Here is a 19,016-nt window from a genome sequence, read left to right as displayed (position 1 = left end):
TTAAAGTTTGATGAAGCAATTAAAAATACATATTTTTATTATGTTTAAAATACGATGAAAATTCGTTCGCTAATATAAATATATCTCAATATATTTCAAGTGGTTTATTTATAAATAAATATTGTTGTATTTTAAATATTTTTCTAAAAGATTACGCGTATTGAATATAATTTCTTGTATAATGTTTGTAAATCAGTTTTAGAGAAGTAGGCTCCTTTGCATTATTTTCAGCGTGTTCACCCTGTTTTAAGCTCAAGCCGAGGAAGATGTAGATGACGCCGCACTGCAGACTCGGCTCCGCGAGGCCGTCATTGCGATGCCGCGCACCAGCGTATTCAAATTCGACGGCGCGCCGTACGAATACGATATCACTGCGTGAGATTTCGGGGCCAGCTCTTTTAATTTATGTTTTAATGACCAAGGAATTTAGAGTTGGGCCTATTTATTTTATTTTGTATTTTGAACATGTGTAATATTTTTGAGTGTGCACTGTTGAGCTGATGAATATTTTCTGTTTTTCACAGTTGTTCTGGTTTCTAAACTTATTCAAGCGTTGCATTGAGGCGATTTCAAATATCATATATTTGAGTACTGATGATTGAATCAGCATTGTCATTTTGATAACAGATGCAATATGTTAGGATTTATGGTCGATACTTAGTATTAAATGACTTAACAGCTATAAGTGTTTCGAAACAGTGCTGTTATCTATGGGTAGTCGCGGCGGTACTTGTAGTATAAATGGAATATGGTTTAGAGTCCTGGATCTGGTGTCCAATTAGAGTAACACCTGAATATCTCAACACTATTTCCTGAGACTGGATCTCCACAGGCGAGATCTCCGTCGCTTTACTTTAAAAAGATATCTGTTACGCTACCTACAACGCCGGTGGTACAGCGTCATATTTGATTAGAATTGAATACGCAGAATCGTATTGTTATTTTAAACATAGAGTTAATGCAAATAGATTTAGAAATCATGTCCAACAAAAAACCACCGTTGGCAAAACAAGATGTTCCTTCAATTCAAGTAATAAGGACAAGAGATATTCTATACTGCCAATATTTGCAGACTGTCGAACAGGTTGGTCGGCAAATAAATTTAACAGTCGGCCACAAGCGTAAGAGGCTAAAGCAAATATTGTGGGTACGGGCAGACGTCTTGCATTATCTTGCATCTAGACATATTGAGGACATGCTAATGTGTACTGTAATGTCTACTTAGTAGAAAGTCTGCGTGGGATGAGCCTGTAATTAAGCAGTACACGGCGTGTTTAATGTGACAATATGAAGACGTGTATATTAGCATGAGGGGAACAAACGAGCAACTACCCATGTTCAGCTATAGGTTATACATATTGCTAGCTGAGGGACTCTTGATTTGTAATCAATCTTCATTCAAGACAATAGTTTTGAGACTACTGCACGTCACTATGTATATTTATAGATTATCCCCTATCATAGGATAGAACACAGACCGCAAAATGGGTACCCTGGGTGCAGCTCTGCCTACCTCTTCAGGTATAAAGGCTTGACGTGTTTTGGTTTTGTTTTGCACGTCGGTCAACTACAGTGGTTACACAGACAAGATCTCGCTTATGACAGACCTACCACTCGACACGTGAAAATAAGTAATTAGTCAATTTGATGGTAGGTTGTCCGCCGTCCTGGCGCCGTCAAAGATTTTCCTCAACATGTAGAAAGTGGTGTGGGTGAAACCCGATCGGGAGCCTGATGATTATTGTGATGCACTTTCTCAATATACTTTCGAACGCAGCGCCACTTTCATACGCCTTATAAGTAAAATAAAAAGGTTAATAAAAGTGTATCATTTTGTGTAATGTCATTTTTTGTTTATTGTCGCAGTGGTCAAGCGAATGTAGTGGCTTGACCGGAATTGGTTCCATTCATTTAATATATATTTGAGATGCAATATTCCGCAGACAATACATATCAAGCTATAAAAAGAGATTCGATAAGTTAGTGAGAAAACGTCACATAGGTGAAAAGTTTGAATGACGTCTATGAAGCCGAAGTGGAATTCATTTTAGTATCCTGTTGAAGCTATTGTTATAATGACTGCCGATTATTGCATCTATTTCAATAAATTATTGTTTCATATTAACCGCCGAGTAGGTGCTAATAAATTTAACGTTATGTGCAGTCTGTAAGAAGGCCCAAGAGTTGACTCTATCAATGTCTATCACGAAAATTGGCGTTGAAGGTATATATAACTATATTTATTCTGAGTATATCATAATCACACATCCAAGCTTCTGTCATTAATGTCACCACCAGATTTTGATTGCTTGGTTTTTAATATTTTATAATACTCAAGATCGTTTAGTGAGGCCAATTTGTCGTGCCCCAAATAAAAAGTTCGATAGCATACCAATCCAAGTTCGATAGCTTTCCATTATGTAATGCCATAATGACTAATTACCATCGATTGCCGTGCTACAAAATATAATAATAAAATCAGCCCTGTATTATATACTGTCCTACGGCTGGTCACGGGTCTCCTCTACTTCTGAGAGGGATTAGGACTAATTCTACCACGCTGGCCAAGAGCGGATTGGTAGACTTCACACATAGAAAATTCCTATAGAGAACTTCTGATATATGCAGGTTTCCACAAGATGTTTTCCTTCACCGTTAAAACAAGCGATAATTCACAAAGAATACGCACATAATTTTAGAGAAGTCAGAGGTGTGTGCTCTTAGGTTTTGAACCTGCAGAGATTCGTCTCGGCAGTCCGTTCCACAACCACCTAGGCTATTTACAAAGTATATTTACCTTAAAAGGAAGCTAAGTCGTTTCCCGCTCATGTTCAAACTAGTCCAACATGCAAACTCGTGTCAACGCCATTTGAAACGTCGGTGTCAGAAGCTCGTCCATTGTGTCGCAAGCTTGTTATGACAGCTCGCGGTTGTGAATTTCAATTGCTTCACTGGAGACATCTGTTTCTCGCGTGTACTGCTTTGTAAAAATATTCAAGATAACTGTAACTTGAGAGTCCTTTTTATTTATATCTTATTACAGATATTTAAAGATTTAATCGAATTTTAGGGGCGTATTAATAAATCAATCTCAAGGTTGAGTAAAATCTCAAGTAGACATCTAATGTGTCGAACTTTCCAATAAAACAGGCATGATCAGTCATTTTAGAGTTTTGCTTCGCTGAGTCGAAGCAGTCACATAAACAAAACTCAGCTGTCAAAACTATCACATATTATGACTTAAAATGTCAAATGAGTTGATGTAATATGGATGTATTAAATAGGGACTATCTCAAGATGCCGATCTTTATTTGACAGCATCTCAGCTGATATCGCAGTTCAGAGCGATATTATAAATAAACTATAAACATTTATTAATACGGCCCTAAACTAATGTATCTTGGCGAATGATGACGAATTAGGTTTGTTCCACAATTGATGTATAACTAAGGGCTGCGACTTCAAATGTCAGATAAAAGTTATCTATCGACAAATTATAGCTTGATTGAATAAATTATCCAAACAATTATTGTATTTTATACATACTTTTGTTTTTTTTTTGTTACTAATATTAAGTCTCATGAATAATTTTTATCTCACCATTTCAATCAGCCCTAAATAAACGAGTATTCAAGTAACAAAACATCATTTAATCGAAATTCGATTTACACTTTCTTTTTCAAAACATTTCTCAACCTTGTCCAAAATTCTTCTTGATTACTTTCGTCCCACAAATGATATATTTTCGTCTTCAACAAATACTTTAATGTTGTAGTTAAATATTTACTTTGCACTTCACCTACTCTTATTAAAACTAGAGGATCGTACGACGTCCCATCTTCTAAGAATATTCTGTGATATTCTGCAAGCTGAGTCTCCCACCTACACCACTGTGATTTAGCAAAACTATTACTTATAATTAAAATAACATATTTACTCTCATTTATACTGTTCATGACAGATTCTGATATAAAAGAACCAATTTCGAAGTCCCTCTCATACACACACAGCTTCAAGTACGGTGGTTGAGACTCTAGTTGATTTATCATGTCCATTACAAATTCTCTATCGTCGTTACAGTACGAAACGAACGCATCGTATTTATACGATTTTGTTTCTGGTTTCGGTGCAGTCTTCTTGAAGTTTCTACCGAACGCTATTTTCGCTAGAAAGAGCCAATACCGTATGTACATCCTATATTTATAAGTTATAGTCACTATTATGATAACTAGACCTATTGTTACTATCGAAGGAGCTGTCCAGACTAGCACCATTACGTTAGTAATCTTCTCATACATCAGACAATGTAATGTCTTTATTGAGGACAGATAGTCTGCGACCCTTTTGTCTTCCCAGACGTCGGGACTGCTGCATTGGAAGTTAGATTTGTAGAAAAATTGCCTAAGCAGCGCTGTTCCATTAGTTTGTAGCCAACGGTGAGTTTGGTACATAGAACTGCAGTCGCAAATAAATATATTGTCCATAAAATTGATTTCTACAGTCTGGTTGCCTCGGTTCTCTAGCAAATAACTTATATCGTAAATCATACTCATCGAAAAATGTGATATTTTGTTATTCGTTAAATACAATTTGATTGGCTTCACGCCGGAAGCTAAGAATAATGGCTTCCACCACGATATCAGGAGGTTTTCACTCAAGTCAAGAACTTGTAGCAGCTTAAGAGGTTTCAAAATTTCAGCAGTAATGTAATACATCTGATTATTTCTGAGTATTAAATGTGTGAGGTTCGGCATCATTTCAAATATATTGTCGTCGTCGTAGAAACGTTTTATGCCACAGTTTTGTAATATCAGAATTTTTAATTCATTCAGTCCTTCAAACATTGTGCTTGTAAGGTTTTTGTTAGCTTCTAATGGATTATTGGCTAAGTTTAACATTTGGAGACGCTTTAAGGGTTTAAAACTACCATCTCCGATATGATATAAAGTCCCGTTCTCCAATCTTAATATTTGTAGGTTTTCCAAGCCTATGAATGTATAATCAAAAATAGCTTTTATTCTATTAAATGATAGATTTAGAATTTTCAATTCCTTGCTTTGCAGGAACGTGTCTCTATCTATATCGTAATATAGCGGGTTGGTCGGACTACCTTTATTATCAGACAAGTCTAGAAGAAGCAGTTGGTCCGATAATGGAGTTTTATGCATCCCAGGCAGGTTGTTGCCGCTCAACAACAGTACTTTGAGATTCGGAAACTTATGAGGATTGAACGCCTGTGGTCCTATGTTTATAACTAGGACCTTTCTTAAGTCCAGTAGCTCTATATTTACCATCCGAGGAAACGTATCGTCACATATATACTCGAACTGATTTTTAGCTAATATTAATCTTCTTATTGTCGTTGTTGCAATGATATTCATGAGATTTCGCGGCGGCTGCTTTCTGAAACCCATTCCGGATAGATCCAGGTGTATAAGATTGATCCCATCGTCTTTCATTTTTACAAGAAAATTGCTTATCATTGTAGAATTTAAATCATTTTCACCTATTCGTAATTCTTTTAGATTTCTTAAAGGAAGAAAACTGTTTTTATGTATAAAGTCTAGTCTACATAAACAAAGATCTAGTTTCATCAGATTTGTACCTCTCAGGGGGTGGAAAGCGTCTTCTGGGATACTTTCGAAAATATTTTCAGATATATCCAGAGCTCTGAGCGAAGGTAGTAAGCTTGTGTGGAATGCTGGCGTGAGCTGCATTATGTTGTGGAATCCATTATTAACTAGGGTTAAATTATGGAGATTCACGAGACCTTCGAATATTTTGTCGTTTATTGTATGAAGCAGAGTGTTGTAAGATATAGATAGTTGGCGCAAGTTTGTTAAATTGCGGAAGACTCCTGGTTCAATGTATTTGAGCTGATGATTCGCTTCGATTTCCAGAACTTGAAGGTGTGAGAGATTGTCCAGGTCCCCTCTGACTATTTCTTCCATTACTGTGGTCCGTACTTTTAAAATTTCACTGTGTAATGTGACCTGAAAAAATAAATAAATTTCTTTTGAACATGCATTCGACGTAAAATGAACACCGACATTTGATAAAATGGTATAGGATGCCAAGCCTAACAGAACTAAAAGGGATTTACTCGTCTTAAAAATTTCCTTACCAGCTGTTATGAAATTGGGAGACGCGATTTTATTTTACTTTATAGATAAGCCAGCTACTATTTTTACTGCGTTACAATTTAGTTTGGTCATTGATAATGCAGTTCGCCCAACGAACACTTTCCTCTTTTCCAATTTACATGAGTTACCTAGGTAGGCCATATAATTAATGGACATTATAATACGTATAACTAGCTTTTGTTCCAGTATCGAAGTAGCGAGTAATGTCGCCATTCTTCCTGGTCACACGTGATAATTACTAATAAGATATAAGGTATAATACAGCGACACCTTTTTTATATAAAAAACTTATATAAGATACCTTAGGGAATTTCTTGCAACCATAATTCCCAAAACAGACGATGATTCTTATGTTCTCGCTAGCTCTGCAGAGACAACCAGATTCCCGGTCGGGCTCCAGTTCGATAGGTAGTTCCTCGGTCTTCTCTTGAGGGTAGAGGAACTCGTTATTGAGCTCCTCATAAAAGTCGATGAGATTGCCCCGAGCATATTGTGCGTAGCATAACAATAACCACAGATATCGGATCAACAGCATATCAGCGTCAGCTGAAAAAGTAAAGAAATCTAGCTGTAGACTATATCAATTTTATCTCTAAAAGAACAAGTAGAGTCGCAATATTTAATAGAACCTGGATCATAGGGAAGACGTCTAATGCACAACATTGACCAGATAGAACGATAGGCAAGTTAAAATACTAACGTGAACCGACTTGAGCTGATGTTGTGTTATGTGTTTATTTTATTTTTATTACGTTGTGAAAGCTAACAGAGTTATTAAGAAAATGTTTTGAGTAGTAAGTTGTTATGACAATCGTCTCATTTGCGCGGAATTTTGTACGATTTTGCAAACATACTTTATGTTCTAATGTGGATTTTGTGAATAAAAATCAATTATTGCGTTCAACAAAATTTATATTATCGACTGTACGGGTAATGAACTAATACAATCTGAGACTATATTGGGGCCAGCAGGGACCGTTATTTAATAACGCATTGAAGGCTCTTTGATCAGTAACAAATGATTAATTCTGTCTGAAGACTCCTTATTGATCTATAAGCTTACTTTAGGGTTAGGATCATGAGATTCTATGCTTCAGACCAATCATTTCGAAAATATTATACCTAGTTATATCTGGGATTCGAATTTGTACTACGATAGAAGGCTTGCCAGCTGGTTTTTAAGATTTTCGGTTAACTAGTCTAGGCCCACATATAAACTCTAATGCATGTTTCAATATGGATGGGTGGATCGATATATTGGTAACAGGTTGGTTTATGCTTCAAAGATGGCGGGAACGTAAAATTAAGCGTCTTTTTTTTATATTTTTTGTTATAAATGTGAACAACAATATGATCAAACCACTCGCCTAATATTAGTTGCTATAATTGTCCAAAAACAAACCTAAACAAACGACAACAAAGTCTAGTGAATGTAATATGAAAACACGATATCAGAGATCAAAACAGAATTAATCCCATTGCAGCCAAAGTAAACTGATAAGGAGGTACCGCATAAATCTTGGAGACGTGTCAGAGTAAACTACGCATGATAGTTTTAACTACATTTGTATGGTAAATAATGGTACAACTCTTGTGTTAGAGATTCCTCAGTATTACATCCCTAACCCTGCCGACAAGTTGAAAAATGTGGGCTCTGTTATAATATATAAATAATCAGCAGTCATTTAAGCGCGTAGCCTAGTTGATAGCGAAACGGCCTGTCGAGACGTATGACAGCAGATTCAAACCCAAGACACGCCTCTGACTTTTCTAAACTTATGTGTATTATCGCTTGCTTTAACGGTGAAGGAAAACATCGAGAGGAAACCTGCATACCTGGGAAGTTCTCTATAAGAATTTTGAAGGTTTGTGAAGTCTGCCAATGCGTACTACACTAGCGGGGTGGACTAAGGCCTAATCCCTCTCAGTAGTAAAGGACGCCCTTGTCCAGCAGTGGGATCTTATTCGGCGCCTTATTAGGGACCTTTTAGACCACACAAAAATAGTAGCAATTCCATAAAAACTTTGATTGAAAGTATTGGCTAGAACAATGCTCGTCATGAGACTTTACGTGTTAAGTCTCATAACGCTGATTAGCTTTGCTAGAAAAATGCTTGTCATGAGACGTTAGGTGTTAGGTCTTATACCATCTAATAATTTGCTGTAATTTCCTTCAAATCGGAACACTGAAAGAACAATGATGCTTACCTATCTATGAATTACATACGAAAGACTTACCATCAAGTAAAAGTGTCACTGTGGGTTTTCCTAAGAGGATTCAATAAAAACCTCATACTACTTAATATTTACGTATACGAAAACGTGTGAAAACTATTCACACATAAGCATTGCAATGATTAGCACTACTTTTATTCAATAAACGAGTTTCTACAATGTTTAGCTTAACATTTAATTAATAAATATATAGGGATATTCGGGGGAAACGTTCCACATATAAGTTGGTTTGACCAGGCGCCAAGCTTGCACATAATAAGTAGTAATAGTGTTATAACGATGTTTTTCAATGTACTTATAACTTGGAACAGTATTGCTCGTATCACTCTAAGGCATTATGTCGAAACCACACCCATGCCAACCAAACCAACACATTTGTGTTTGTAGTTACAAAGGGTAGATAGGGCGTTTGGTTTGGTTCTAATGTGTTTTCAAACGTTTGTTGCTGCCTACCAGGTGGATAATCTGTTTTATGAACAAACATCAAACGAAGAGACCTTGTTCTAACAAGAGCTTGTGATATATCTGGTGCATGATCTTTGCATGCTTCGTAGTTTGCGAAAACTGAGTTGTAGTACTGGGCTTCTGGCAATAGATGCCAACTAATTGCACTGGCTACATCTTCTAAACGTAAACACGACAGGGCTTAGGTATTTTATTATGCTATTAGCCCTGCTAGATAGATGTAGGCAAATGTGTTTGAGCTCTTAAAAACGTCATCACCATATGGTACATGATGAACATTTCTAACTTTTATTCTATAATCTGATTAATTTCGTTATGGATTTAAGAGATGGTGTTCCCATAGACTGGACTGTCACTGCAAGTAATTAAATATAATATGTCACTATTCATCTTGGCTTATTGGATTCACAGTACGGGCGCGGAGGCAAGATATTCGGTCTAAATACGACAGTCTGCCCGGGTATTTTCTATTATTGAGAGGCCTTCGTCCATCATGACAGCCTTACGATTTGGCCGGCAGTAAAAGCCTCAAACCCAATGTGATTTATTTAGATTTATAATAGAAATGTTTGGATTTTGGATGGCGTTGTACACGTACGTATTTATTAGCATCTCTTTACTATTGACACGACATGTTAGCGATTGAACACGATGGTAAGACCTGATTTTGGAGTACGTTTATGGTGATGACAGTGTTATACAAATTGAGAAGGAACTTTGCCGTTAACTCGGTTTGTGGCAAAGTCCTGTCAATGAATGGACTGAACTGTTATTAAAATTGTATTTAGAATAAAGTTCTAATTGCAATCGATTGACTAATAGGCACAGAATAAAATAAATTATTGTTAATGATTACTTATGTTTACGCGAATGTAATTGAAATTAAACTATTTTTAGAATTTTATCGGGATGTTTCATATTGTAATTTTTTTCTGACGTTTCGAAGACTGCAGCCTTAATGATCACGGGATATTTTAAGCCTAGGTTTCATTGCTGATGATTAGAGGTCTCGCAGTGTTTATCTGGTTATGATGCTAATTTGTTTTTAAATAGGCTAGTTTTCATGTAATATACATCTTGATTGTGAGTATTAGTAATTGGGAATTGAGCAGTATGTAGCAGTTTTAGTAAAAGTATTTTTAGACGCGGTTTGATTTTAATGCATATTTGCACAAACTCCCTAAAAGCTTACAGACGTTTCTTTTCGAAATGTATTTTATTTATTTCTGTGTAATATTCTGTATTATATAAAACCATAATTTCCATACCGAGCGCCGTAACGTTGATAAACAATAAACCGCAACACGTTAAACAAATTCACAAAACACACAAACCTTCAGAGTCCCAAGGTGTTCCGGCGCGGGCGGACAAAAATTATTTCCTACAAATAGATACTTCAAACATGCGCCATTTTGTTGACGTCACATATTGTTATTTCACAAATCACATTTTTAAAAACCACTTAATCCACGCACGTCTTAATGTTTGCGTAAATGTCCTGACCAAGATGGATGACTTCGATCCTGACCCGGCGACTTTTTGCTTTAAACTGAGACGTGACCCGACGTCCACACCGCACGTCGTCATCCGCTCACCTATTATCTAAGAGTGATAACATAAGATAACGTGAAATCACGACAATATCCTAATTAGAGGCACTGAAGTTTGTTGGCGATATGATGATATCTTGACTTTGCGCAGTGGAAAGATTGGGAAAGGTTATATTTTGGTAGGGTAACTGAATTTTAGATGATTTTTATGATTTCTAATCCTTCGTTTATTTAGTGTTAGCAAATACAGCCTTCATAGGGCAGCGGACAATGTGTTGGCAGTGAGGCGAGGAGTGTGGGGGAAAATTTACACTTTTGATCGAGAGTAATTTGTGATCCGGGATTAATTGTTCAAGGAGATATAAAGCGAAAATCTTTCGTAGTGAATGCCACTTAGGACCCCTTATTTTCTATCCTTATATTATCTCGGGACGTTTAACAAACTTGACGGTCCAGATCTTGCAGTTGCCCTTTTCCCAGTTTCTGTAAGAATTCAGGTATTTACGTACGTTCTTCCTATTCGCTATATATAGATTTTAGGTGCGATAGCCTTGTTGGATGTGGAACGGACTGCCGAGACGACCTTTGACTTTTTTAAAATTATGTGAATTATCGCATGCTTTCGGTGAAAAAAAACATCGTGAGGAATCCTGCATACCTAAAAAGTTCTCTATAGAATTTTGAGGGTGTGAAGTCTATCAATCCGCACTGGGCCAGCGTGGTGGACTAAGGTTTTATCCCCCTCAGTAGTAGAGGAGACCCGTGCCCAGTCGTAGAACAGTATATACAGGGCTGATATTATTATTATAAAGGCCGCATTAATGACACAATACAAGTTCAAAAGATAAAGTTTTGATATAAGCAGCTATCGCTTCATCATAATAGGGGTTTTACCATTCACTAATCAAAATCCGGGTGTACGAGCCGCTAATGATTGTCTAATTCGAAATTATTTGTTTTGAGTGTGTTTACATTGACAGTGAAGACATATTATGGGTTTACGTCCATGTATTTTGATGTACTTATGTGTATAATAACTAGCTATTGCTCTTCGGCCTTCCCGCATTAAAGTCTTCTTACGGGACAATTGTAGAGCCTAGATTATGCTCTAAAATCTATTTTATTGGCCTCCTCAAGATAAAATTTAGATTATAAACCCGATTTTCTACTGCGACAGATTATTAAGATGTTTTGTTACATTTACGCGAACGTCGAAATTTGAAACTAAACTAATTTTAAGGATTTTATTACGGTTTTTAATTTTATTTTTTCCGTATGTTTGTAAGGCTTTGCTGTATTGTGTAGTCAAAGAGCGGATTGAGGTGTTCGTTGTCCGAAAACTTAATGTTACACTTGGTTTGAAAACTAAATGTTACACTTGTGACCTAATCTTGCGCATGTTATGGTTGCCTGTTATTAGAATTGCAATAAGTCTAGATTTTTTTGTATTAGTTATTTTTATGTAATATTGTAAATTTTGTTGGTAATCCCTAATAAATAAAAAGAAATGTCGGCAGAAAAATAAAATAAAAAATATCGATAAAATCTGTAAAACTAGATTAATTTCAATATTAAGATGTTTATAATGCTTTTGTTACAAAGGCATAAGCTACTGTATGTATGAGAAAACGTCATATTGTTTTCCTTAAAGATTGATTATCTTTCATAATACTATGTAATAGAAATTCTTATACAAAATAAACGAATGACGCAAAAACGGTGTTTGAATTTAGGCGCCATGAATGCCATGATAGTCATTATGTCAACAGTGAGTACCTAATTGCGTGTGAGCCAGTACCACGAAGATAGTTAGAAATAAACAATACAAAGACTACGATTTGTGATGGTTGGAATACAAAGGGAAATTTTAGTAGCAAAATAATAATTTCGCCGTTCGAAAAACTTGCAACATTGAACAAGACTTTTTTATAACATCATAGCCACTACTTAAAATGTAAACATCCGACTAGTCAGTAAAAAGTATTACCCTAAAACCTCGGGTTATGCGGTAGGACCTACTGAGACAAAGACTCAAACAAGGAAGAAGATATTAAATTTCTTAAAATATATAGTGTAGAGCAAAAAAAAAAAAAAAAAATAAACTATAATATCGTTTCGGAAATATAATATTTAATGATTCCTTCTTAATTTTTTCAGGATTATTGGTAATTTTTAATAAAGAACACATGGAACCACATTATGATTTATGACTCAAATTGTAATTAAAACGTAGAACCATGTAACACTGAGCTAGCAAAAGCTCGGCTCAATCGAATATATATAAATCGATTGCCCAACCCGATGATCGAACCTGTAATCCCACCACTGTAATAGCGCAAGAGGAAGTAGATGTTTTTATTTTAGAAAAATCTTCCAATGGCGTGAAGTGAACATTTTATAATGACGGCCCTAAACCGTTATCAGCGATTAGATATTGTTTCACAGTTTACACTACGTTCTGTAGTTTACTAGACTTTTTATTGTTTTTATCTAAAGTTTATGTTACTGAATACTCTGTTAATGTATGTAAAACTCTTTTATAATAATATTTATAAGCCTTCAGATATGGCTGAGGGATTAATAATAGATGTGTGAGAGAGATAGCATTATGCTACTACGCGCATACTAATTGTCAATATTTGTAAATACTAATTGCTAGCTAAAGTTTCTCCAAGTTTTAATGTTCATACTTCATAGTATTCGTAAAGCAATGTTTTGTAAGAAAGTACAACTTTCGATTACTCAGAAAACCATCGTCAACGCGCCTTTATCACTTAAATTAATCATTCAAATTGCTTATTTAATGAATATTTTTTTTACCTAACTAAGAATTTACCTTTCTATAAAATAATCACAATTTTTTAAAACGATTTTTTTGTAAGTTAAAATAAAATACATTCTCTGAAAGATAAAGATTTCGGAACTACAAAGGTATGAGGAGCGCGGTCCGAAAACACCAATACTGGAAACAAATGTTTGCATATCTCCTGATCATTGGGTCCAATACTGGTGTCGATCTTATTACCTACTTCTGTCCCAGAAACTTAAACCAGCTTTTACATTCGCACTTCTCGGAATCTATGTAAAAATAATTGTACTGAATTAGAAAATATAAATTAATGCATAACATAAAAATCTGTTTTTAATCTGTGTTAACAGTTATAGTAAAACGTTGCAATTTGAAACATCAGCTTCCTCGAACAGAATTGCAGACTTTATCCCAGCATTGCACAAATAACCGTCGATAGACTAGTTGTGTGTGGAACGGACTGCCGAGACGAATGTTCGCAAGTTCCAAACCCAGGGCACACATCTCTAGCTTTTCTAAAATGATGTGTGTGTTCTTTATAAATTATCGCTTGTTTTAATCGGTATACCTGAAAAATTCTTTATAGGAATTTTGAGGGTGTGTGAAGTCTACTAATCCGTACTAGACCAGCTGGTGGACTAAGGACTAACTTGTCTCAGTAGTAAAGGAGGCCCGTGCCCAGCAATGGGACAGTATATATTTCAAGGCTGATATTATTATTAATTAGTGCACGAATTGTTTTAATTCGCTTATTTATCTTCAAAAGAACGCCGGCAAAATAAACATTTTAAATTTAATTACTTGGGTACTTTAGATTACAACTTTATAAAGGAAACTGAAGATAAAAATTGGCGGTTACATTAATTTCAGACTAGCGTTTACATGCGGCTGCGCACATTATGTAAAAATACCCACGTGAACTTAATAAAAAATCTTTTATTATGAAATGACAATCAAACAGTACATTTTTATGATTTTTTATAGATGTAAGAAGGAAGTTAAAAATATTTTAAATGTCACATGTACTAAAATATAATCGAGTACTTGTTCTCATTTAATATTTTAATGTTTCGGTGCTGTTATAATCGGAGATCTTATAGCGGTTGCATTCATTGATAAAATACGTTTCCTGTTTCATTGGCTGTGGCCACCGATAGTGACCTAATTAATTTTGATACAGTTAGTTAAACTTTGAACATAATATGAACAATGATACATATTGTTCGACTAAAAGTAAAGGTAACAAGGCCTATAAACAACTTGAAACTCTTTTGAATTTATTAAAGTGTCAGTATATTTAGTACTAGCTTTTTCTCAAAAAGTAGCGTTTTATAATTTCCCGGAAGCCTAAAGCACTCAGGAGAAATGCTTTCTATTATTGAAAAAAATCGGTTTAGTAGTAGCAGTCGTTTTTGAGATTATAGCGTTCAAAAAAACAAAAAATAAAATCTTCAGCTTTATAATAATATAGATTCTGTTAGTTCCTGAGATTAGTGCGTTTAAACAAACAAACACTTCTGCTTTATATAATAGTATAGATTACACTGGCTAAAATGTCCTTCTAGCCAAATACAACAGTGCTTTGAACACTGTTGCTTAGAAGCGGCAATAGACATTTTAGTGGTGGATGTACAAACCACTTTTCGCATACTAGACATCTAATTAACCACGTTGCCACTTGTGTGTATTGTTAATCATGAGACGCGCGTTGAATGACTATATGATAACATACAAGACAAGAAACTACTCTGCGAGTCATAGTGAGACATCAAAAAGCCAATAATGCTTAGTAATTGGATTACGTACAATCCTTCAAACTAAACCTATAATTATACTATAACTTTAATAGTTGACAAAATTTTTTATTATCGGTTTGAATGACAAGACAAATTTGCCGTTCGCCTGATGGTACGCGATACGACCGCCAATAAACAGCAGAAACACCATCCAACACCTTGAATTACAAAGTATGGTTCGGTATTCCACTGCACTCGTCATCATGAGACATGAGATGTTAAGTCTCATTATGTCCAGTTTTTACACTGGCTACAATGTCCTTCTAACCGGGACACAATAGTGACTACACACTGCTGCTTGGCGGCAGAAAAAGACATTGCAGTGGTACTTATGCAGGCGGACTCTCACATATGAGAGACCTACCACCAGTAGATTTTGCAGGTATATCTGGTGTTTAATACCGAAACATAGGGTCCATTGGCACTACTGCTATTTATCGTCCTCCAGATTCTAGTTTATTCCAAATTAATGTTTCGACGGTATCGAACACGGTATTATTTCTCATGGAGACTGCTAAGAGAAGAGATAACTAATCTTTCGTAATTAGCTATAGTCTTATTGAGATTACAAAATTATTCGTAAGAGGGACAATGTTCACTGCAAACAAACAAAACCGAGATTATGATTGTTAATAAATAAAATCGCCCACCGTTACAATGACAAATTCCATGTACACGATAAGATAATCTGAAATAAGTGAAAGCAGGTCGAAATATTTCTCTCCCAACTGGACTTACGCATGTAAATTCATTGTAGTTCTTGAGATGTCTCTATAGATACAGGTCGTCCAGTCGAATTTAATATATTTGTACAGCATTTTATACATAAATTTAATGTTTTTCTACTCCTTTATATGAACTTTAATCATCTCAGACTCCATGTTCGCTATGTGATTAAAAAGGAGTTCAACTTTTCTATCACATAGATTAATAGAAAGATGATGAGAGACACTTGTGTAAAATATTTTGCGGGGAAAATCTTTTAAATAAAGAGCCGTGGGTAAGTCCCACTCAGGTATAGTTGTATAAACTTTATATTACATAATTGGATTTATTTTATTTTGTAATTGTTTTTTTCTTACTCAGGTTCTCAACTGTTTGTGTAATATAGGAATAAAGGAGCAATGAACTTTGAATAATGTGTATTTCAATTCTTACGCTCAGAATTGACTAATACTACTTATTATTAACATGTACTTAAACTACAAAATGTCATTGACTTTCTGGCGATGTAAAGAAAATAAATAGGAATTACTAAAGTTGGGTGTTGAGTCTCCGAAAATATTTACCACAAGAAAAGCAACTGAAAGCTGTTACTTCACTACAGTTTACTATTACTCTTGTATGACCCTGATCCAGCCTGCCCATTATCATTATCATCAGCAACGTGAAGTGAACTGAACATAGGCCTCCTCTTAGGATTTCTAGACAGACCTGTACAAAGCGGCCTAACATATTCCTAAATGTTAATACTTTACTCATTTATGTAAATATACAGCTCAGCTGTGACACACAGAAACTGTAGGCTAATAAAATCACAAATTACAGAAACACTCTTTATTATTGATTACAAGGGTGACGGTAACGCATTGGACATGGTTCTGATGAGGTCTTCCATCTGCATGAGGTTGATCTTGGCCTGCTGCGACAGACGACCCTCGGGCAGTTCTGGCGGCTCGTGGCGGAGGAGCACCGCTGACTCCAGGAGGACCTTCTTCGATTCCTACAAGGAAGGAATTTTGTAAATACATGTTTAAGTTTTTAATTAGATTTTGGTTTTGGCTATGTTCGCTTTAATATTCTAAGCCGGAGTGAACCCAAAATTACCCTATAAAATATATAGTTCTAGAAGTTCGTTATTTATTCGCTAAACAGCTAAATCTATTTAACTATTCCGTTTAATCGCAAAAACACCCCGACGCTGGAAGGATAGGATACCATTATAGTAAACTTTATTTATTTTTTTTAAAATACCTTTAGTGACTGACCAAAACAGTGTAGACATTAAATCTACAGTGTCAAGTAAAAATATTTTATTTTACACGTTTTTATTTAAGTAAGTCTCAATTTTATTACTGCATAAACAACTTTTACCCACTCTTACATAGATTTCTCTGTTCTCGAGTGTAATTTTTATATTTATGCTGTCAGGATTCTGCCAAGTCACGGAAAGGTAATTCGATTATGGCGAAACTAGATAATTATACCGTCGTAAAGAAGTACGCAATAATCTTATTCGAGCGTTTGAAAATCGCAGTCAACTTGATGTTCACAGACATTTCACTACTATGAAACTGACAGTTACTCTAGTAGCTAGTCAAAAATTTAATATTCATTAATTATTAAAGGCTAGACAGGAGTTCCACTGCATTAATTTTGCCCAACGAATATCATGCGATAGTTTTTAAACTCATAGCAATATTAGGTTCATCTTGCTGCGGAACCGAAAGCTAACTAATCGGTAGTCAGTGCTCCAACAAAATAATTAAGTATATTTAATATTTTGAATGTAACAATTTGAGAACAACAGTGTGATAAACTACCGAGTAGCAAATTGTTACGATTAGAAAAAAGAAACTAAATACAATAATCACATTAATTTATACTCCCAAATAAATGAGTACTATCTGCATTAGCTCTTTAATACGATAACTGTCAAGTGAAATTTATTTAAAACTTGTGGAACAGGCCCTAAGCCTTATAGTTTATTAAAAACTTCATCGACGGCGAGAAGCACTACACATTACAATCGTTTACATGCAATTAGTGTCAGTGTTTCGGCAGGACAGTAACTGGAGCGAGCGGCGCTCCACTTCACTCAGACACGTACAACTTTGTTCGGATGCCACCTATAAATAACTTTATGCAAATAGTATATCTGTGTCCCGCTCTGTTGAGATGGTTAGTTACAATCTCTTTTTATGCAACTGAATAAGAGCAGTTGACGGTGTGAACTTTTCTAATACTTTGGCAGATACTTCGTCTCCTACAGGGAACTAAAGTTAGGCGTAAAAGTTAATGAAAATGGTTTCTGCAAATAATAATGATAATATCATCCCTGTATTATATACTGCCCCACTGCTGGGCACGGGCCTCTTATACTACGGAGAGGAATTAGGCCTTACTCCACCACGCTGACCTGCTGTCTGGCTGCAAAACGCTAGAAAAAAATGCCGGCGAAACTTAGGCCTGGAATCAACCTTTCATTATCTAGGTGTCCATAACAAATAGACAAGGAAAGGTTGATTAGACTAATAGATCATTCCCTACAAAAAGTCAACAAAGAGTTGGTTTTGAATCAACTATTTCAAACTCTAGGTACATTAGTTGAACTACTAAAGCCGTTAAGCTTTAATAATTAATTTTAAAACCGAAAAACTGGGATGAAACAAGTGCAGTACAAAATACAGTGAGGTCTTACCGTGACATATCCCAACATCACCATGGGACCTTCTGTCAGGGATCGTCTTCTGCCGGTCTCTGCTATAGCCGCGTGCAGCTCGAACAGTATCGTTCCACGAAGTCGGGTCTCAGCTGAAATATAATTTGTAATATTAGTAAAACGAGTTATCAGATTTCTAGATAACTGAGAAAAGTAACGGATATTTATAACAGAAAAAATCCCAGACTACAAGACAGAAGTTTTTCGCTTCATGGTAAATGCAACGAATAACTATAACCAATAACTCTTCCACTCAGGTAGATAGATATATTATTTTATTGTGCACGCACTTACAATGGAGAAATAAGAAACAGACATACAAAAGACATAGATAGAAGCGGCAGTTTATGGCTTTAAGCGATTTTTGTCAAATAACCATATTCTTTAGCAAAATACTGCGAGACAAGAAACTATGCTTGATATCCTAAGCTAGTTTTAAGGCGCTTAATCACATTGGCCATAACATCTTTGAAACTATAACATAATGCTACATAAGGATGCTGCATGATAGCATTCGCGTACCGTCTACTTCACATCAGCAAACAAGTCGACTCGGTGATATCTTCACAGACGGAA

At 35.5% G+C, this 19,016-nt stretch overlaps 2 protein-coding genes across 2 annotated transcripts in view; both read right to left on the bottom strand.

The window, feature by feature from the left end:
* Positions 1 to 3,629: 3,629 nt before the first annotated feature.
* On the bottom strand, positions 3,630 to 10,442 carry LOC115441820 (toll-like receptor 2). Its single transcript, XM_030166734.2, has 3 exons — positions 10,178 to 10,442; positions 6,445 to 6,689; positions 3,630 to 5,993 (listed from the first exon to the last, which is right to left on the bottom strand). Exons 2-3 carry the CDS (start codon positions 6,676 to 6,678, stop codon positions 3,666 to 3,668), a joined length of 2,562 nt encoding a protein of 853 aa, XP_030022594.2. The 5' UTR covers positions 6,679 to 6,689; positions 10,178 to 10,442; the 3' UTR covers positions 3,630 to 3,665.
* A 6,098-nt stretch (positions 10,443 to 16,540) lies between these two features.
* LOC115441797 overlaps positions 16,541 to 19,016 on the bottom strand; it is a 42,536-nt gene continuing 40,060 nt past the window's right edge. Inside the window, exons 19-20 of the mRNA XM_037437178.1 lie at positions 18,420 to 18,532; positions 16,541 to 16,721 (exon numbers count right to left, since the gene is read on the bottom strand). Of these exons, the coding sequence (XP_037293075.1) occupies positions 16,566 to 16,721; positions 18,420 to 18,532 (269 nt within the window). The 3' untranslated portion in view covers positions 16,541 to 16,565. The remainder of the gene's footprint in view (positions 16,722 to 18,419; positions 18,533 to 19,016) is intronic.

This window comes from Manduca sexta, chromosome 10 (assembly GCF_014839805.1).
Source record: "Manduca sexta isolate Smith_Timp_Sample1 chromosome 10, JHU_Msex_v1.0, whole genome shotgun sequence".
In the NCBI taxonomy this organism is placed as follows: Eukaryota; Metazoa; Arthropoda; class Insecta; order Lepidoptera; family Sphingidae; genus Manduca; species Manduca sexta.
Note: the sequence above shows the minus strand (reverse complement) of the source record. Positions and strands in the feature narration are given on the sequence as shown.